At 62.0% G+C, this 20,083-nt stretch overlaps 2 protein-coding genes across 2 annotated transcripts; both read left to right on the plus strand.

Annotated features, from left to right (window-relative positions):
* Positions 1-417: 417 nt before the first annotated feature.
* Positions 418-13,259, plus strand: PIK3R2 (phosphoinositide-3-kinase regulatory subunit 2). Its single transcript, XM_043587046.1, has 16 exons — positions 418-542; positions 2,224-2,972; positions 5,765-5,857; positions 6,221-6,271; positions 6,361-6,492; positions 6,582-6,792; positions 7,288-7,373; positions 7,533-7,641; positions 7,730-7,828; positions 7,987-8,167; positions 8,252-8,377; positions 9,869-10,011; positions 10,245-10,421; positions 11,316-11,387; positions 11,561-11,731; positions 12,080-13,259. Exons 2-16 carry the CDS (start codon positions 2,651-2,653, stop codon positions 12,285-12,287), a joined length of 2,181 nt encoding a protein of 726 aa, XP_043442981.1. The 5' UTR covers positions 418-542; positions 2,224-2,650; the 3' UTR covers positions 12,288-13,259.
* Positions 13,260-15,818: 2,559 nt separating this feature from the next.
* Positions 15,819-19,289, plus strand: IFI30 (IFI30 lysosomal thiol reductase). Its single transcript, XM_043587051.1, has 7 exons — positions 15,819-16,022; positions 17,022-17,204; positions 17,287-17,361; positions 17,610-17,702; positions 18,523-18,675; positions 18,860-18,913; positions 18,998-19,289. The coding sequence occupies exons 1-7, from the start codon at positions 15,894-15,896 to the stop codon at positions 19,058-19,060; spliced, it is 750 nt and encodes a 249-aa protein (XP_043442986.1). The 5' UTR covers positions 15,819-15,893; the 3' UTR covers positions 19,061-19,289.
* Positions 19,290-20,083: the final 794 nt, after the last annotated feature.

Here is a 20,083-nt window from a genome sequence, read left to right on the forward strand (position 1 = left end):
GACCCATCCATCAGTTCCGGAAACTGGTGGTCCATCCCTGGCTCTCGACTCACAGGGCCTCCCTCTGGGTCCGAGCACACGCGGTTCTTTGCAGAAACTGCAGTCTCGGGGCTCAACCTCGGTTCCATCAGTCCCGCTGGGGGGAGACGCTCGGCGATTTCCGGAATCACTCGGTCATCTCGAAGCCCAGCCGGGCCCCGCGGAGCTTAGGGAAACGCTTAGCTGACGCGATTGCGCTCGGCTGTTTCCGGAAATGCTCGGCTATCTCGTGGCAGCCTCTGCCCGCCAGTCCCGCGGGAGGATGTTCGGCTCTTTCCGGAAATGCTCGGCCATCCCGAGGCTCCGCCCCCGCCTCGCTTCACGCGCCTGGCCCGAACGCGCTCGGCCATTTCCGCCGGGGGCGGGCCCGGCTGTTCGGAACCGCGGCGGCTGTGGCGGAGGCGGGGATCCCGCGGCTGCGGCGACGGCGGCCGCGGCGGAGCCACGGGTCGGGCTCCGCTCCGTGTGACGGCGGCCGCGGCGGCGGTGGCGGCCGCGACCAGGTAAGTCCAGGCCGGCTGGCGTGGCAGGCTAGGCTGGGCGTGCGCGCCAATGCGGGGCGCCTAAGCAGAGCGCGGGGCCGAGGTGGAAGTCGGAACGCGAGCGCCTAGCCGCATCGCGCCCCGCGGGAACCCGGGGCCTCCGGGAGCAGGAGGCCTCGGGTTCGACCTGGCAGCGGTGCAGCCTGCCCCGGACGGTGGGGAGAGGAACGCGGTGCCCCCAGGCAGAGATAAGGCGCTGGGACCGCGGCCCCCGATGGAAGGAGGCCCTGCCTGGAGTGGGGCGTCGAGCAGTAATAAGGGGCACCCAGGCTTTGTGTGGGACATGGTGAGATGCAAGAGGGTCGGGGGTCGTCTCCGCTTCCGTTCCCCTGGGGGCTGCCGGGTCCACGCAGGCCCGGGCACGCCTCTGAATACGCGTGAGCGCGCGGGCCCTGCGTCCAGCCGCCGAGCCCCTGGCCAGGCCTGGCCCCTCCACCCGGCCTCTTGGATTCCCCGGGCGCACACACCGGGGCGTGTGCAAACGTGTGCACGTTGGGGCGCGGGGGCCGGCAGGCGAGCGGATCCAGACGGTTTCCTGGACGTCCCCTCGCTGGGCCTCAGTTTCCCCACCTGTAGAATGGTGGTACCGGGTCCAGGAAGCGGGTGCGTTTGGGCACCCCGGAACGGGGAGCTTCTCCTCCCTGCAGAGAGTCCCTTCTGGGGCTCTCGTGGTCGGGGGACAAAGCCCCGAGCCCTCTGTCTGGCACTCGAGGACCAGCGCGGTGGACGGCGGGTGGCTTTCATCGGGCCACCCTGAACTCTTGGCAAGCAACTTCCCACTGTCAAGCCTTTGCACGTACTATTCCCTCCAGCCAGTACTCTCTCCTCTCCTTTCTGAAGACCCGCCCTCTAGAAAAGCACGCCCTCCCCCACTCCCCAGTCTCAGGAAGACCGAACCTGTGGGGCTGAGACTGGGAATGCTGTCCGTGGCGGGCTGTTTCCCCGAGGCTGGACGCTCCCGGGGCGTGATCACCGATCGCCATGCATCCAGCAGCCTCCCCCTTGGCAGCTGTGATGCCCTCCTGCCATTAACCCTCTCCTGGCTGCATGGAGGTCCCCTTGTCCGCCCATCACCCCCCCTCACGTTTTGAGATCCTACTCTAGGCCCCTCATTGAGCCAAGCCGGAACACGCACGCACGCCTGCACACGCGCACCTTCATTTCTCCCCACGCAGAGACCTTGGACTCACTTGTTAGTCCTTTGCCCGCGCTGGGGCCTCCAGCTGGACCTGCTTTCCTACCTCTTTGCTTCCTTGCTGCCTCCTGTGTTCAGCTGGCCCGGCCCCTCCTCGGGACTCCCATAGTACCCTAAGCATTCCCCATCACGGTCTGCCCACTGGGGGATCTAACTGGCTTCGTGGCCCACTGGTCCGACAAAGACCTCCCTGCGCTGAGCCTCAGTTTCTCCATCTCTAACAGGGGCGATGAAGAGCGTGCGATATGCCTGGGGCAGAGCTCGCCAGAACCCCAAGGGCTGCTGTTAACGCCCATTTCACAGCTGGGGAAACAAGACTAGAGAGGGGCTGGGACTGGCCCGAGGTTACCCAGCGAGGGGATTCCAAGCTCAGATTTGGGCCCATCTCTGGGGTGGGGGTGGCAGGAGCCCGACCCGGCTGACGCTGCCCTGCCCATCTCCCCCTAGGTCGGCGTCCTGGCCAAGCATGGTGACAGCCTGTGCCCTCGGCCCCCTCGTCTGGCGCAGCCGGAAGAGCCGCCAGCCTCGGGCGCCGATGGCCCCCCGTGTGAGGGAGTGAGCAGCCTGGCCCTGCCCTACGGATCGAGGGGGGACGCAGCGGCCGAGTGACCTGAGACCACGCTGCCGACCCCCTCCCACCAGTTGACGGATGGTGGAGCGAGCCATGAGCGACCCACGTCAGGGTCGTGGAATGATGGTGGGAGGCCAGGCATGAGTGACCCCCGTGGTCACCTGTAACTAACTTCTTGGTAGAAATAGTGGTCTCGGTGCCCCAGGCCGACTCAGCGGACCCTCCCCGGCCGTCCCCACAGCTGATGGGGCCACCGGGGCCCCGAGCAGCAGCTTGACCGTCCAGACCCCACCCTGCCCAGCCATGGCCGGCGCCGAGGGCTTCCAGTACCGCGCGCTGTACCCGTTCCGCCGGGAGCGGCCGGAGGACCTGGAGCTGCTGCCCGGCGACGTGCTGGTGGTGAGCCGAGCAGCCCTGCAGGTGCTGGGCGTGGCCGAGGGCAACGAGCGCTGCCCACAGAGCGTGGGCTGGATGCCGGGCCTCAATGAGCGCACGCGGCAGCGAGGTGACTTCCCCGGCACCTACGTCGAGTTCCTGGGTCCTGTAGCCCTGGCCCGGCCCGGCCCTCGTCCGCGTGGCCCCCGCCCACTGCCCGCCAGGCCCCGGGACGGGCCCCCTGAGCCAGGTGAGCAGCAGGCAGGGGCCCCGGCCGGGGCGGGGGTTCCCTCAGACCCTCAGCTTCCTCTTCTTTCTAGTGAAGCAATGGCACCCCTTCCAGGGGAGGAGGAATAAGGACATGTGGTTGGTCAGCAAGGGTTGACTGCACTGCTGTCGAGGGCTGGGCGCGGTTCATGGCGCCGGGGACACAGCGGTGGACACGGGCCCGGCCCCGCCCTTGTGGGGCTCCTGGTGCAAGAAGTGACAAGTGACGAGAAGTGATTAGGTAACAAAAAGGGCTGTGAGGAAGGAGCCTCACGAGGGGAGAGCTGGGGGCGAAGGGCTCAGGGCGGCAAGCACAGCAAAGGCAGAGGCTGAGAGGTAGGGATGGAGCGGCGGGTTCGGGGAACAGCCCATGGAGCCGAGTGGGAAGGGAAGGGCCCCGCAACAGGGGCTGTGCCTCAGGGACTTTGTGGGATTGACTCTGAGCACAGTGGGGAGCGTTCGGCAGGATTGAGAGGTTCACTTTAGCCTCGTCCCTCGGTTTACCGACAGGGTCCCTTGAGAAACCCCCTCTCTGTTGCCCTAAGTTTACCTGGATTCCAAAACGGAGGGAGCCACAGAGCCTAAATAAAGAGGATGGGATGATCATTCCAGGCCATGTAGCACACTGGGGAATGAGGACCCCACATGCCTCCCCCAAAGACCCTTGGCCATCTACGCTTCCGAGGCACGTGGTGGGAGTGCAGAATGAGGGCACTGGGGGTAGGCTGAAATCGCTGTCTGCTGGGCAGGGCACATGGGTTCCAGCCAGGGAAACCAAGGCTCGGGTTGTGGGGAGGAGGCTGGTAAGTGCTGAGTGCCTGGTAGTCTGCTCCCCCACCCCCGCCACAGCAACCCAGGGGGGCCCCGTCTACAGATGGGGAGACCCAGGTGCAAAGGAGTCAAACCGCTCACTGCCCGCCGTGGGCACATCCCCCAGGGAAGACCGAGGCCCTGGGAGGCGCCATGGCCCCAACCTTTGGCCTGTCCGGTTTTGTGCCAGAGGGACATTGATGCCCCAAGAGGGTCACAGCAGAACCCCACAGCATGGGGCCGAGGTGGGGGGGGGAGGCGGGAAACAGAGGCTGTGGTGTGGTGCTGCTAGGGGTTTGCAGCATCTGGCGCCTCCAGGGCCGGGGCCTACGTCCCGCCTCAGCCTGGAGGAGCAGGAGGCGGCCCCATCCGGGCTCCCAGCCAAAATCTGCCTCTCCCCCTGGTAACAGCCGCCTCCCTCCTCTGCCTGGCCTCGGTCCAGCCACCACACACATGCCCACTCCGAGTGGCTGCCCAGCCCCGCCCTCCAAGTCTTCCAGGACTAGGTGACAGCGGCTGGGGCCAGCCCTCTCCAGGCCTCAGTTTCCTCATCTGGCAGCAGGAAGAACTGGTCCTTTGCACGTGCAGGCCATGCCTCTCCAGGGCCCTAGGACCACCCAGCAACGTGCTGTGGCTGCCTGTGTCCCCTCCGTTCCATCCCGCACAGGGAGCTAGTGCGCAACTTCAGTGTCACACCTGGGCCCCCAGAGGGTGGTCGCTCCCTCCCTCGGCCTCAGTTCCCGCATCAATAAAATGGGGGTGACACCTGTTCTCACGAGACTTCCCTCCCCCGCTTTGCAGAGGAGCCACAGGCATCTTTCAAACCTGTGCCCCCACCCTGCCACCATCACCCACCTCCTCTCCCCTTGTTCTCTCTTTTTTTTTTCCTCTTTCGTGTTTTTGACGTAGCTGGGCCTTTCTCCAGCTTGAGGCACCACCTGGCCCATCACTCAGGGAGGCCCCGCAGGCCTGGACTTGCCCTTGCTGGATGCCAGGGCGTCCCTGCCGAGGGCCGGAGCCGCATCAAATGGTGGCCGTGCAGGCAGAGCACGCCTGAACACAAAGGGCCCGGTGGAGCGAGAAACGCGGGCCCAGGAAGGCCTCTGACACCCGCTGGGAAGGGGTTCAGCATTTTTAAAACCGGGAGAAATCCTTTTTTTTTTTTTTTTTTTTTTTTTTAAAGCAAGATGACTTAGAGAATGGAGAAAGGTCCTTGAAGTGAGGTGTTCTGACCCGGATAGGGGAGACTGTCCTTTTATTGTCTTCAACCGCTTTGTTGTTCCCACTAAGGGAGAAATGACACCACAAACCGGTTTCTTACTCGAGGGAACTGAGGCTCAGAGAGGGCGGGTTCTGTACCCAAGGTCGCACAGTGAGCGACGGCAGCACCGCCGTAGTGAATGCCCACGGACTCGGTGGCCTCAAGCAACAGTGTATCTTCTCACTGTTCCGGAGGCCACAAGTCCAAACTCGAGGTGTCGGCAGGGCCGTGCACCCTCTGGAATGTCTAGGAACGGGTGGTTCTTTGTTTTTCCAGCCTCCAGGACCTCCAGGTATTCCTTGGCTTGTGGGCGCATCACCCCAATCTCTGCCTTTGTCTTCACCTGGCCTTCTCTTCTTACAAAGACACCAGTCATTGGATTGAGAGCCCCAAATCTAACATCTCATCTCAAAATTCTTACCTTAATTGTATCCGCGTAATAAGGTCATAGTCGCAGGTGTCAGGATTTCTACCTGGTCTCTGAAAGTGTGTAAACTGCTACTTTAACCCAGAAAACCGTTTGCCACCAACTCCACCCTCCCAGCCGCTTCAGCCAGGCCTTTTGGCTTCCAAACGATGGCGGTTCAGATGCCAGGCGCCTGCCTAGACCCGACCCTACCGGGAGCCGCCCAAGCGGAGGTTCAGGCAAAGAAGGGCTGGAGTCCTTCCAGGGACCCCACCAACACGCTGTCCCCTTCTGCCAGGCCTCACGCTCCCTGACCTGCCAGAGCAGTTCTCCCCACCTGATGTGGCTCCCCCGCTCCTGGTGAAGCTCGTGGAGGCCATTGAGCGGACAGGTGAGCCTCCGCCCGGCTGCAACCCATGTGTGCTGCTTGCTTATCTCTGGTGACGGGCCACTCATCCTCTCACGGGGCCGCCAGACCCACTCTGCATGGAAAGAAGCTGAGCTTGGATGCTCTGGGCCTCCACGTGGAGGTGGGGCAGTAGTGACTCCTGGGTTGGATGGGAATGTGGTCACCGGACCTGCCGTTGCCTGTGCTGTGCCCTCTGGCACCACCTGTCTCCCCTCCCCCTGCTCTTCTGATCTCTGGGAGGTTGAGTAGCCATCCCAGGCCCGTACAAGGGGTATGGGGATGCATGTGAGAGCTGGTCTTGCCATCTGGGGTGGAGCTGACCCACCCCTTCCCCTACCCCTCCAGGGCTAGACAGCGAATCCCTCTACAGGCCTGAGCCGCCCGCCCCGCGCACAGGTGAGGGGAAGCTTGGACGGGCAGGGGTTGGGGGAGCGCTGGCCCTGGGCCTCCTTGGCCAACCCTGCCCCCCCCCCCTGCCCCCGCAGACTGGTCCCTGAGCGACGTGGAGCAGTGGGACGCCACAGCCCTGGCAGATGGCGTCAAGGGCTTCCTGCTGGCGCTGCCCGCCCCCCTCGTGACGCCCGAGGCTGCGGCCGAGGCGCGCCGGGCCCTGCGGGGTGAGCCTGGCGGGAAGCCCGGGTGGGAAGGGGGCCGGGGCGGACCGGCGCCGGCCCCGGCTCACCCTGCCCCGGCCGTGTGTCCGCAGAGGCCGCGGGGCCCGTGGGGCCGGCGCTGGAGCCCCCGACGCTGCCACTGCACCGCGCGCTCACGCTGCGCTTCCTGCTCCAGCACCTGGGCCGGGTGGCCCGACGTGCCCCGGCTCCGGGCCCCGCCGTGCGAGCCCTGGGCGCCACCTTCGGGCCGCTGCTGCTGCGCGCGCCGCCCCCCTCGCCGCCGCCAGGGGGCGCGCCCGACGGGTGAGGCGCCAGAGGGGGCGGGGCTGAGCCGGAGCTAAAAGGGGCGGGCCTTCAGGGAGGAGGGGGCGGGGAGCCTCCGCCCAGGGTGGGGTCTCGGCCGTGATAAAGGAGTGTGAATGGGGGGGCCCCGGGGTTAAGAGGCCAGAGGTGTTGTGATGCCGGGACTAGTTAGGATAACCGGGGTGGGATCTGTGGTTCCAGGAAGACCCCAGCAGCCTTGAGACTTGAAGCGATGGGGCCTAGACCGCAGAAGAGGCTCGTGGGTGGAGCTGTGCACCTTGGCTTCCGCTCCCCCTCCCACCCTAGGTGCTAGACTCCCGTGTGTTTGGTGTGTGAACATTTATCGAGTGCTTACTGCATACACGTAAACAGGCGGGGGGGCCCCACACCTGCCCGTCTTCTTCCCTACACGTGCTTTCACGGACGTCTGCCGCACGATGCGGGACCCTGTGCACCTCAGACCCTACCTACCCCCTGCGCTCCCCTTCCCCCTAGGACTGAGCCCAGCCCTGACTTCCCGGCGTTGCTGGTGGAGAAGTTGCTTCAGGAACATCTGGAAGAGCAGGAGGTCGCGCCCCCAGGTGACTCTCCCCCCCCCCCCCACCCCAATATTAGCTCTTACTGTTGGGAATCACGAATACTGACCTGGAGTCCTGCCCCATCAGCAAGCTCTGTTGCAACAGGAGCCAGCCACGGTATACAGTTGGTGCTCAGTGTGTATTTCTTTTCCTGTCCCCCAGCGCTGCCACCCAAACCCCCCAAGGCCAAGCCAGCCCCCGCAGGCCTAGCCAATGGGGGGAGCCCGCCCTCCCTGCAGGATGCCGAGTGGTACTGGGGTGACATCTCCAGGTAGGGCCGTGGGACAGGGCCACGTGGCGGGCAGAGCCTGAAGGGCAGGGTCTCCCGGTGGGCGCCCCAATCCTGGGTGTCCCCGCAGGGAGGAAGTGAATGAGAAACTCCGGGACACACCCGACGGCACCTTTCTGGTCCGAGATGCATCCAGCAAGATCCAGGGGGAATACACACTGACCCTCAGGTGGGGGCCTGCCCCTTCCGGGGTGACTGGGTGTGAGAGGTGGGAGGGAGGACACCCAGGGCGGAAGGACAGGGGGTTGCCTGGAGAGTGGGGCACGTGCGGTGTCCGGACGGCTGGGGATCGCACGGGCTGCTGACACCCCTCTCGCCCGCCCCTAGGAAAGGCGGGAACAACAAGCTGATTAAGGTCTTCCATCGTGACGGGCACTATGGCTTCTCAGAGCCGCTCACCTTCTGCTCCGTTGTGGACCTCATCACCCACTACCGCCACGAGTCGCTGGCCCAGTACAATGCCAAACTGGACACACGGCTCCTCTACCCGGTGTCCAAGTACCAGCAGGTCTGCGGCCAGGGTGGGAGGACAGTGCCAGCCTCCGGCACAAGTGTCCCAGGCCGCTTCTCTGATCACCCCGGGTGTCCCTAGGACCAGATCGTCAAGGAGGACAGCGTGGAGGCGGTGGGCGCCCAGCTCAAAGTCTATCACCAGCAGTACCAGGACAAGAGCCGCGAGTACGACCAGCTCTACGAGGAGTACACACGCACCTCCCAGGTACCACAGGCCTGCACACGTGGGGAGACCCAGGCGTGGAGGGGCGGCGGCGAGGCCATAGGGACAGCCGTCTGCTTCCAGGTCACAGAGCAGTCACTCAGCACCCGGAACTGCCCTAAAGGCAGAAATCAATGCATGTGTTTTCAAAAAAGGAAGGCACCAGCCAGCCTCCCGGGAGCAGCTGAGTCAGGACCTAGAAAATGCCTTGGTCGAGCCTCTGCGTTTCTCGGGGCCTCACTTTCCCCATCTGGAACCGCGGGTCTTCCTTATTTCTCCGTAACCCCTCAAACCTGGATGTTATTCCGAGTGATGATAACCTGACAAAGAGTTGATGGAGACAAAGGGTCAGGCGATCACGGGAAAGCGCAACATCTTTTAAAACAGGGAAGGGGGATGGGGCGCCTGGGTGGCTCGGTTGGTTAAGCATCTGACTGCGGCTCAGGTCAGGATCTTCTGTGAGTTTGAGCCCCGCGTCGGGCCCTGTGCCAACAGCTCGGAGCCTGGAACCTGCTTTGGAGTCTGTGTCTCCCTCTCTTTCTGCTCCTCCCCCACTCGTGCTCTGTTTCGCTCTCAAAAATAAACATTAAAATTTTTTTTAAACGGGGAAGGGGGAGGGAGGTTTTATCACTCAAAGACTGTTAATAATCTACTTCTGTAAGTTGAAACGCAGCTAATTCAGACCGGACATCCCATTTCAGGCAGAGAATATCTGGGTTCCCCCTGCCATCCCCAAGGAATTTCTTCCTTGTCCCCTTTTTACTGATGGGTCATCTGAAGCTCTGAGCAGACAAGACGCCTGCCTGATGGGTGATGAACATCGTGATCTTGGGAGTGACTTAGGGCCCCTGAGTCTCAGTTTCCCCATTAATAGCTCTCGCTTTGTAGGAAGCTCTCAGCAAGTTCTGCAAGATGATATATTGAAAGTACTCCATGTAGCAGGTACCCTGAGAGGGAGCCCCATGCCCTGTACGTAGCAACTAGATTTGTCATTTTTTTCTAATTTTTTTCATTTTGAGAGAGAGAGAGTGCACGTGAGCAGGGGAGGGACAGAGAGAGAATCCCAAGCAGGCTCTGTGCTGTCAGCATGGCACGCTGAAGGCACACTATCGTGCAGCTTCTCAGACCTAAGCTTCCGGCAGCTTAGGCGTGAGATCATGACCCGAGCCGGTACCGAGTTGGACGCTTAACCAACTGAGCCACCCAGGTGCCCCTAGATTTGTCTTTAATTCTCAGCAGTGCTAACAGATCCAGGTGTTTGTAGGGTACCCAAAAGAGGATCTAAAGGAAGAGTGGGTTTGGGGAGTGGGGTTCTGAAGGCTGAATAGGAGTCCGTTCAGTACAGGAGGAGCTAGAGGAATGATGCACCTGATGGAGGGAACAGCGTGAGCAAAGTCTCCATATCAGAGTGGGGATCTGCCTTCACCCCTCATGAGGGACTTGAAAGGAATCCCAGCAGGTGCTAAGAGTCCCCCCCCCCCCCCGCCATTTCAGGAACTGCAGATGAAGCGCACAGCAATTGAGGCCTTCAACGAGACCATCAAGATCTTTGAAGAGCAGGGCCAGACGCAAGAGAAGTGTAGCAAGGAGTATCTGGAGCGCTTCCGGCGTGAGGGCAATGAGAAAGAGATGCAGAGGTGAGTCGGCTCCTCTGCCCTGCCCTACCCCACCCTACCCTGATCTGGCACAGTGCACTTGGGGAAAGAAAGGAAACAGGGGGGACACCCCGAGTCCCAGGGGAAGGGAGGGTCATTTGAAATGGGCTCTGAAGGATGAACAGGAGTTCACGGGAAAGAAATCAGGGACGCAGCGGTGCAAAGGCGTAGAGGCTGGGGCGCCGTCTGAGGCCTCAGAGCCGCCCCTCCCACAGGATCCTGCTGAACTCAGAGCGGCTCAAGTCTCGCATCGCCGAGATCCACGAGAGCCGCACGAAGCTGGAGCAGGAGCTGCGGGCACAGGCCTCCGACAACCGGGAGATCGACAAGCGCATGAACAGCCTCAAGCCAGACCTCATGCAGCTCCGCAAGATCCGAGACCAGTACCTCGTGTGAGTGCCTGGCTCTGTCCTCAGATGCAGAGTCCCTCGTGAGTTCAGGCACATCTGGCGTGGTGATCTCTGCCGGGGCCTGACTCTCATTGCCTCCACCAAGCGTCCCCGCCTTGCCCCTGAGACCCCTCGTCTGTCCACGAGCCCCCCCGCCCCGGCCCCATTGATCAGACCCCTCCAACCCCCCCCCCCCCCTGGGAAGGGCTACCTAGGTACGGGTCGGCCTCAGCCTCATAGTGGTCTGCGAAATGGGAACACTGTTCCCACGGAGCTTGGTCACTGGGAGCCTCCAGCAGAAGCCAGTCTGTGGATGCTATCCGCGCGGCCTAGTGCACGGGAGGGTCGCAGCAGCCCCGGCCCGAGCTGAAATCGTGCCCCTGCCCCCCCGAGCCGCCGAGGGCTTCCTCAAGGGCTTCTCTCTCCCACCTCCGCCTGAGATGCGTACATGTACCTGCCGTGTGCCACACACTGTGCTGAGTACCGAGTGCGCGTTACCTCATTCTGTTCTCTCAAAGTTCTTTGTAAAGTTGGCCCTTAACAGCTGAGGGAAACTGAGGTACGGAACAGAGCCCCCCCCGTGTAGCCCTCAGGCCTAAATTTCTGGTAGCGATAAGACCTTGCTGGGGTGGCCCATTCTAGGGATCTGATAAGTGTTAAAGGAAACACAGTAAGTGGGGGGCTTCCCTGGAAGGTCCCCCGGGGCCAAGCTTTCCTTGACCAAGCCAAGGCTGACCCCTTGTGGCAACCTGCGGTATTGTACCCAGAACCTGCACTCCTGTAGGCCGGTCCTTGCCTCTGGCCGGGCTGCCCTGACCCACTGTGGGCTAGCCTGCCTGTGCTGCTCTGTTCCCCTCCCGGCAGGGTGGAATGAACCTACCTTTCCTCTTCCTCCAGGTGGCTTACCCAGAAAGGTGCCCGGCAGAAGAAAATCAACGAGTGGTTGGGGATCAAAAATGAGACTGAGGAGTAAGTGGACACCCGATGGGGGCCCGGGAAGGCTTCCCGGAGGAGGGGGCCGTTTTCAGTGGGTTTTGCAGGACGAGTAGGAGTTCACCAGGGCAGGTGAGTCGTCCAGGCGGCAGGAGAGCCTCAGAGGCTTGTGGGTGAGTGACCGGGGTCCCTCCCTGCTTCCCCCGCAGCCAGTATGCGCTGATGGAAGACGAGGATGACCTCCCCCACCACGAGGAACGCACGTGGTACGTGGGCAAGATCAACCGCACGCAGGCTGAGGAAATGCTGAGTGGCAAGCGGGATGGCACCTTCCTCATCCGCGAGAGCAGCCAGCGGGGCTGCTATGCCTGCTCCGTGGTGTGAGTGCCTGGTGGGGGCGGGGGGGGGGAGCTGGGAGTGAGCGCAGGGGTGGGGGGTGTGCGCGTTCCTCCTGAGAGCTCTCGCTGAGCACCTACTGTGTGCTAGACCTTGGGAAGACGGCCAGGAAGAAGCTCCCCGCCGCCCCCCCCCCCCACAATGGCTGCCACAGGCAAGGGAGGAAGCTAAGGCAGGAGGCGGTGGCATCCGGACCAGGGTGGGGTCCAGGACGCGGGGAAATGCGCGTCCAGCGCCGAGGTCACCTGGTGGGAGTAGCGGGGAACGGGGAGAGCCCGGGGGGGGGGGGCGGGGGGAGCCCACCTGAGCGCCCCCTTCGCCTGCGCCTGCAGGGTGGACGGCGACACCAAGCACTGTGTCATCTACCGCACGGCCACCGGCTTCGGCTTCGCGGAGCCCTACAACCTGTACGGGTCGCTGAAGGAGCTGGTGCTGCATTACCAGCACGCCTCGCTGGTGCAGCACAACGACGCGCTCACCGTCACGCTCGCCCACCCCGTGCGGGCCCCCGGGCCCGGGCCCCCGCCAGCCACCCGCTGACCACCGAGCACCGGCCCGGAGCGGTCACCCCCGGGCCCGGAGGCTGGGGGGGGCAGTCCCATCCTTCTGCCTCTGTCCCTTCTTCCAGGTTTTCTGTCTTGTCTGTCTGTCTCCTTTAGGAGCCTCTTCCTGTCTCTCTTTCCGTCTCTCTTTCTGAGCCTCCCTCCGTCTCTCCCTGTCACCCTGTCTCTTTCCCTCCCCACCTGTCGGTCCTTCTCTCTGTCCCTCTGTGTCTCCGGGTTGGGCGTCCTACCTCCCCAACCCCATACCCCCCTCCTCCATGGGCACTGCCCTCCCCACGGCTCTGGCCACCCCTAATCCTGTGCACCCTGCCCACCAGAGCCCCCCCACCCCCGGGGTCCCCGAAGCCCCACCTGGCTGCACCTGCCATGTTTACAGAGGCCCCTGGGCTGTGCGGCCCCAGCCTGGGTGCCCCGATTTTTAAGCCATAGACCTGGGGTCACGGCAGGAAGGAACTTTACTTGGCCACTTCCAAGAACTTCGGCTGGGACATTCTGGGCCGGGCGGGACCCGCCCCCAGACCCAACTTCCCCTCCAAACCCTGAAGTGAAACCACCACTTGGTTATCCCCCCCATAGGGGCCACCGGCCAAGAAGCAACGCCCCAAAATGAAAAGAGTTAAAAATAAACTCACAAGCCGGCCCCACCCGGCACCAGGCCTCCCAGAAATAGAGGCCCCCGCACCGCTTGGGCGGCTGAGACGCATCACTGCCCACGGCACCTCTACTCAGTGTAGGTTCAAGGCTTCTCCTCGATCATGTTGGGTTCTGATTTGATTTTCTCTTGACTGTAAAGCCCCTTTTTCTCTCCTCTTTTGGGATGAGAGCCCTGGTTTTCTACACTACCCGCAGACCCCCTCCCCCCCCCCCACCTCCTGCCTGCCCAGCTAGGCTGGCAGGCAGGTTTTGTAAAGTACGTTGATACTGATATGGATATAAAACATCGAACGTGTGGATGCTTCTGTTGTTGGTGACGGGACTTCTCTATGGCTCCCGTGTGCTGGGGACCCTGGCATTCACAGGGTCACACAGACCCGGCAGCCAGTGAAGGCTGACGGTCCTCCCTCCCTCCCCGCCACCCGGTTTAGCTGCTTGTGACCAGAGAAGTTGAGAGACCTGCCCAAGGTCACAGGGCAGAGAGGCTCAAACCCTGAGCTCTGCCCTGCGCCACGGCCTCCTCAAGGCACCCCAGACTCCAGCCTGGCTTCTCACCAGCATCCAGGCTGTCCCCCAGGTTTGAGTCCCAGCCCACGGCTACCAGCCAGGCCCTCAGGAAAGCCGCCTCCCCTCTGATGGGCAGCTTCGTCATTGCCAAGTGGGGTCGATAGCACAACCCTCTCATCACACTCAGAAGCCTCCCCCGCCATGTCCTTAAACCCCTCAGTGCCAGCCCCTCCCTGCTGACTCTCCTCTGACCCCCTCCACACCTACCCCTGACTTTCAGGCCTCCAGGTCCCAGAGGACACTGACCTGGGGCCTCATGGTGTCTTCGACCTTGACCATTCGCCATCCTCCCCTCCCCAAGGTCCCGGTCTCTCAGCCCTCCCCTCTCCTCCCCCCTCCCCCTACAGAGAGTAAGCTTTCTGCCCTCTCCCCTCCGGGCTGGCACCTGTCAGGGCCCAGCATGCCTGCAGCAGCCCAGGATAAATGAACAAAGCTGCCCTCTGAGCTGTTTCTCACTGGGCTCCAAGGGGCAGGACCTGCCTCCCTTGGCCTGAGCGCCCGGGCTCTCCCCAGGGCTGTCCCTGCTGTGCCCTGCGAGTGATTCCAGCCCAGACGCTGTCTCCCCTGTGGTCTTCACCCACTGCATGGGGGAACACAGGATAAAGGTCACCTTCTAGGTCCCATGACACCAGCAGGCTGAGCCTGGAGACAAGAGGTAACAGCCCACATGGCCTCCAGCAGGTGCCTACACTCAGCCACCTGCTGTTTCCTTGGGACAGTCCCCCCCCCCCCCTTTCTGATCCTCTCCCCAGAGGATCTGACCCTCAGATTCCTCTCACCAAGTAGGATCAATAGTTGCTACTCCCACCCCCAAGAGCAAGTCTCTTAAGGCTTGGATAAGCAAAGGAATGAGGTTACCTCTGGGAATTCATCCAATCGGGCTGGGGCCTAGTAACCACTGGAAAACTTGTAGCAATTTAGGATTATTTCTTCCGCCTGCCCTGCCTGGCGCAAGTGCACACAAACTCTACAAAGTTGTAGGGTTTCCTCTTCCAGAGACATCAAAAGGGTTCAAAGAGAATTGGCAGGACCATCCAGCCGTGGGGACTTTAGGGAACCCCCTCACCCCCGCCCAAAGCTGCTGCCATGGACACCAGGCTGGGAGGCTGGGGCTTCTCCCAGACCGGAAGGAGGCAGAGCTGGGGAGCTGGGGACTTGGCTGTGATCTGGGCCAGGTTTGGGCATTTCCTCCCGTGGGATCAGGTCCTGTGTCATGCCTGGTATTTGAGGCCCTGCAAGGCCTGAACGTCTGGGTTATTCCCTCATCACCCCCAGCCTCCACCTCAGGCTAGTCTCTGCCTGCACCTCCCAAGACCTTTCCAGCTGGGCCACCCCACCCTTAGCCTGGGGCAACCCTCCCTCTGCCTCTGAGCCCACCACGTGGCTTTCTTCCCCAGACTTCACTCTTCTCCCCATGTTACGGAAGGGGAAGCTGAGGGTCCATCGCTTGAGGTGTCCAGTGGAGTCTGGAGACAAACCCCGTTTGGGTCCCCCACGGTCAACCCCCCTCCCTCCCATGGGAGCTCCCTGCAGGCCTGGATGTTCACCCCCCCACACACACCCCCAAGCTTTGGATGGAGGAGAGAAGGAACTCTAGCTTTCCTCTTGCCCACCACCCCCACCCCAGCCAGGGCTGGGAGGACCCAGAGAAATGAGGGGCCCTCCCCCCACTGGCTTCTGCTTTCTGGCCCAGCTGTGGCCAAGCCTGAGTCAGCGCCGCGGGACCACGCTTGGTGGCACTGAGGCGTCGGGGCTGGGGAGCCTGAGAGGAGGAGGGGGCGCGAGGGGCAGGTCCCATGGTCGAGAGTGAGGGGCTCCCCGCGCAAGGCTGGGGTGCGGGGACAGGCTGTGCAGCCCCTCCCTGCTCCCCCATAAGAGCAGGGTAGGGAGAGGGGGCTCCCAGGCTAGGAACGGGGACCTGGGTCACCCTGGCCAACCCCAGAGCTGTCTGTGGGCCCATGGAGACCCTTCTCTCTCTCTCTCTCTCTCTCTCTCTCTCTCTCCCTCCCTCCCTCCCTCTCTCTGTGTCTATCTCTGAAGCCTCCACCTAATCTCTGCTCCCCGAGTTCTTGCCCCAGCCTCACGTGACTGGGCGACCCTGGGGGCTGGGAGGGGTCGAGAGAGATGGCAAGGCGGCCCCACGGCCTCGGGATGGCGGGTCCAGCACCTGGTGGGAGTGAGGGTGGGGGACAGGTTGGACAGGGACCCAGAGAGGTCAATAGGTACCTAGAGACGCCAGCCCCAGCCCCCAGGGGCGTGGGCATCGGGAGGCGGGTCCGGCTGGGGGCTGGGCCACCGCGGGGTTAAAGGCTGCTCCTTCCCCGGGCCGCTGCTCCCGCCTCCGCACGTTGGCCCGGCTGTGATGGCCTCGTCGCCACCCCTGCCGTTCCTGCCGCCGCCGCCGCTGCTGCTGCTGTTGCTGCTGGGGGTCCCCGCGGTGGCGCGGGCGTCCTCGCTGGACAGACTCCCCGAGGGGGCGGCCGCCTGCCGGGTAGGGATGGCGACGCGGCGGGTGGGCCGGGGGGGACCGACGCCCAGGCAGGGGGCGACGCGGGACAGGCGGCTCCTCCCCTCTCCCCGGACTTTGCCGGGAAAGCCTAGGGTCCCGGGGACGCTGTCCCGGCGGGTACCGAACCCCACCCGCGGGCACCGTGGCCGCGCTCGGATTCGTTTCACTTTCCCATCTCGCGTCCCAGACTCTCCGGCAGTCCTCCACCCACCCCCGCCCGCCCAGCCCGGGGGGTGCATTGAGCACCTACTGTGTACGTCTGGGGCGGGAAAGGAGTCTCCTTCTGTATGCCAGGGGAAGCCCAGATAAGTCTGCCCGTGGCACCGACCCTGCAGGTGCTGCTTACTGGGTGCATTCCGGCCAGGGAAGAAAGAGCTCGCGTGCTTCTGGGGCCGAGCAAGCAGTTGTCCCGGAGGCTGAGCGACTTGCTCACTGCTGCACAGACACTGGCTGCTGCCATCCGTCAGCCGAAACCGGAAATCAGCACATATTAGGCGCCGCCTCTGCAGTGGGGTTTGGGAGGGGTTCACCTGGGCCCCTTAAGAGGAAGAATAAATAAGGAGTCCGGCAAGGGTAGGGCCCTGCTCAGCTCGGGGGCCAAGGCTCTGGGGGATGAGGTGGCAACAAATGAGCATGAATTAGTCTCCTGTGGTATGCACCTCTGAGAAGGCAGGATTGAGGGCAGTGACCAGAAATGTGCATGCCTCGGGTCCTTACTGCATACAGTTCCCCTGGGCCAGGGGTTTCACCTCAACTGAAGGAAAGCAAGAGCTGTGCATAAATTAAGTGCCTACTGTTTGCAAGTCTTTGTTTTGCAGAAAAACTAGGAAGACTTAGGGATGCAATAAAGCCTTAGGGTCAGGGTTCCACCTGGCAACGTCTGAAAGGAGGGCAAAATGGAGCACCTACTGTTTGCAGCTACCTTTCTTCAAGAGAACCAAGCGGGGCTGTACTCCCTTCACACCCCTTCCTCCCACACAGGCTGGGGACCTGTGCCCACAGGGGCCCCTCGGGAAGTCACAATCCCCGCCTGTCAACGTGAGCCTCTACTACGAGGCACTGTGCCCCGGCTGCCGGTCCTTCCTGATCCGAGAACTCTTCCCGACCTGGCTGATGGTCCTGGAGATCCTCAACGTCACGCTGGTGCCCTATGGAAATGCCCAGGTACGTTGGCACTGGGGAAACTGAGGCGCCAGGGGAGGGGGCAGCCGGCGGGCCAGCCAGCACTCACCTAGCTGCCTTGCAGGAGCAAAATGTCAGCGGCAGGTGGGAGTTCACATGCCAGCACGGTGAGCAGGAATGCAAGCTTAACAAGGTGGAGGTGAGCAGCTCCCCGAATTCCCGAGCGGTGGGGGCGAGAGGCTGGGGACGTTGCCCGTTGTCGGGAAGGCCGAAGCGAGGCTCAGAAGGGACTGGAACCGGCCCCATCCTCTGCCTGCATGCCTCCACTGAGTCATATCCTCGTTCACCCCTTTATTAGTGAACACCCGCGATTACTCCCAGAGTGGTGTAGGTAGGGGTGCCCTGGGCCCACTTCATGCCCTTGACTGTCTCCTCCCTATCCCACAGGCCTGCCTGTGGGACCAGCTAGAGAGGAATATGGCCTTCCTGACCATTGTCTGCTTGGAGGAAATGGATGACATGGAGAAAAACCTGAAGCCGGTGAGCCACGCCCCTCCCCTTGGCCCGGGTTGGGAGGCCCTGGGCTTCCCTGTACCCAGACGGACCCAGGCTCAAGTCTTGGCCCGACCACCACTCTCTCTGTAGCCCCAGGAAAGTGACCTTCCCTCGGGAAGCCTCACATCTCTGAATCAAGGGAACAAAGATCTTTTGGAGGCAGGGGTACATCAAGGAGGGCTTCCTGGAGGAGCTGCCTCTGAACTGGGCTTGGATGAACAGAAACGTACAGGCATACGGATGATGATCCTCATCTGGGGTATGAGGATGACGGGGACAGGCCCGCCTACTTCTCGGGAGGGTTACGAAGAAACAATTCCCAACGGAGTAACTCATGAATGCCGATCGTTTATTCACTCATCAAACATCTGGACCGCCTAAGAGGCCTCACCCCGGGATGCCCCGCAGCCCTACAGAGTCATAGCGGGGCCAGAAGAGTGAGGAGGAGGGAGCACTCAGAAGATGCTGAAGAAGGAAGTGGAGGGGCGTTCCTGGTGGAGGGAACAGCACATAGGAAAGCTCCGAGGAAAATGAGACGCTAGAGGGGCCAGTCTAAGGGCTGCAGGTCTGGTCTCATGAGAGGCAGAGCAGTCGGACTCCCGCCTTGGGGGCCTCCCCTCAGGCAAATATTAAGCACCTGCTGTTTATGGGTCTTGGTGCATTGCTGTGGACCCAAACGTCTCCTGTTGCCAGTGAGGAAATAGAAGCTTGGCTCGGGGGGACTGGAGGAGGCACCGTTGGGGAGATAACACAGAGGAAGCTGAGGCAATGCTCCAGCTCACCAGCAACCCTTCTTCACCCTCAGTGCCTGCAGATCTATGCTCCGGAGGTGTCCCCGGACACCATCATGGAGTGTGCAATGGGGGACCGCGGCACGCAACTCTTGCACATTAACGCCCAGCTTACAGACGCCCTGCAGCCGCGCCACGAGTATGTGCCCTGGGTCGTCGTCAATGGGGTAAGAGCTCTCGGAACCCTGCGTGTGGCCCCGGGGCAGGGACCAGGATGATGGATGTGCCCACTGGTCTGGGAGGCAGGGGCCAGACTCGGAGCCATTTGCAGCCCCTTCCGGGCCAGACTCAGGTTGGTTGGGGCAAGTGGAGCCGGGGAGACTGTACGACTCCCTGTCGTGTTTTGTGCAGAAACCCTTGAAAGATCTGAGTCAGCTCCTAAGCCTCGTCTGCCACCTGTACCAGGTAAGCTGGAAGGGGGACAGAGGGGCCACTGGGGGCGGGTAGGGACTCGTTCCGGGACCGCCAGCTCACGGCTGTCCCCTCCAGGGTGAGAAGCCAGATGTCTGCCAACCCGTGGCCAGCTCCCACAGGGAACTCTGCTTCAAGTGACCGCTGGCGCCCTCGAAGGGAGCTGATGGAGGAAGAGCCAGAGCACTGCCCCCCTTTATTCCGATCCCTGACTCTCAGCGGCTGCTACTCACCATCCGGATAATTTCTACACATTCCACGAAGCCCAGACTCAGAATCCTGCCCCGACATCAAGACGCTTGCCCCACTGGTGACGGTGCTACCTTGAAACTAGTTTAATAAACACTTCTGGATGTTGTGATTCATTTGATAAGTTCGCAAATCTCTCTCTTCCGGCCCACACCGTGCCGAGACCCCTGAGAAGTCTCCTTTCTAGGGAATGCAGAGCCGGACAGACGTTCCTGGTCCCACAGGGAGCAGAGATGGGCCAGAGGGAGGCACCAGGGCAGGAGGAGCCCAGAGAGAGAGTGAAGGCTCTGCGTAGGAATAGGGGCAGTGGGGCTCGGGTTCTGAAGGGTGAGTAAGAGTTCATTGGGCAGAGGAGGTATTCATTAATTCAACCCACAACACTAACCGTTCCCTTTTGCTGACCCCGCACTAATAGGAGTTGAGCCAGAAGGTGGACAGGGATCGTGTCTAGGGAGTTTCGAAGAAGGCGTTCACTAGTGGCAGGGGGGTGGATCCCCGCATTCCAGGCAAGAGGAACAGAGTGCAAAGACCACGCCAGCAGCAAAATCTGGAGCCGTGGGCGCCTGGGTGGCTCAGTCGGTTAAGCATCTGACTTCGGCTCAGGTCGTGATCTCACGGTTGGTGAGTTCGAGTCCCGCATCAGGTTAGCTTGAGCCCCACTTCGGGTGAGTCCCGCTTCTCTCTGTCTCCCTCTCTCTCTGCCCCTCTCTGTCCCTTGCTCACTTGCGCCCTCTCTCAAAATAAATAAATAAAATAAAATAAAATAAAATAAAATAAAATAAATCTGGAGCTATAATGCCAATTTGAGGCCAGGCTGAGAACACCAGGACATATTATAGGATGCCTTAAAAAAAATGTTTTTGTTTTTGTTTTTGTTTTTTTTGAGAGAGAGAGAGAGAGAGAGAGAGAGACCCG

The sequence above is a fragment of the Prionailurus bengalensis genome, chromosome A2, assembly GCF_016509475.1.
Source record: "Prionailurus bengalensis isolate Pbe53 chromosome A2, Fcat_Pben_1.1_paternal_pri, whole genome shotgun sequence".
NCBI classification, from domain to species: Eukaryota; Metazoa; Chordata; class Mammalia; order Carnivora; family Felidae; genus Prionailurus; species Prionailurus bengalensis.

Bases quoted from the DNA above. Each gene is read 5' to 3' on its own strand.
- PIK3R2 (XM_043587046.1), top strand. From the start codon at position 2,651: ATGGCCGGCGCCGAGGGCTTCCAGTACCGCGCGCTGTACCCGTTCCGC. The intron at 5,858-6,220 runs GTGAGCCTCCGC...CTACCCCTCCAG, and splicing joins GGAGGCCATTGAGCGGACAG to GGCTAGACAGCGAATCCCTC. The intron at 7,374-7,532 runs GTGACTCTCCCC...CCTGTCCCCCAG, and splicing joins GCAGGAGGTCGCGCCCCCAG to CGCTGCCACCCAAACCCCCC.
- IFI30 (XM_043587051.1), top strand. From the start codon at position 15,894: ATGGCCTCGTCGCCACCCCTGCCGTTCCTGCCGCCGCCGCCGCTGCTG. The intron at 16,023-17,021 runs GTAGGGATGGCG...CCTCCCACACAG, and splicing joins AGGGGGCGGCCGCCTGCCGG to GCTGGGGACCTGTGCCCACA. The intron at 17,362-17,609 runs GTGAGCAGCTCC...CCTATCCCACAG, and splicing joins GCAAGCTTAACAAGGTGGAG to GCCTGCCTGTGGGACCAGCT.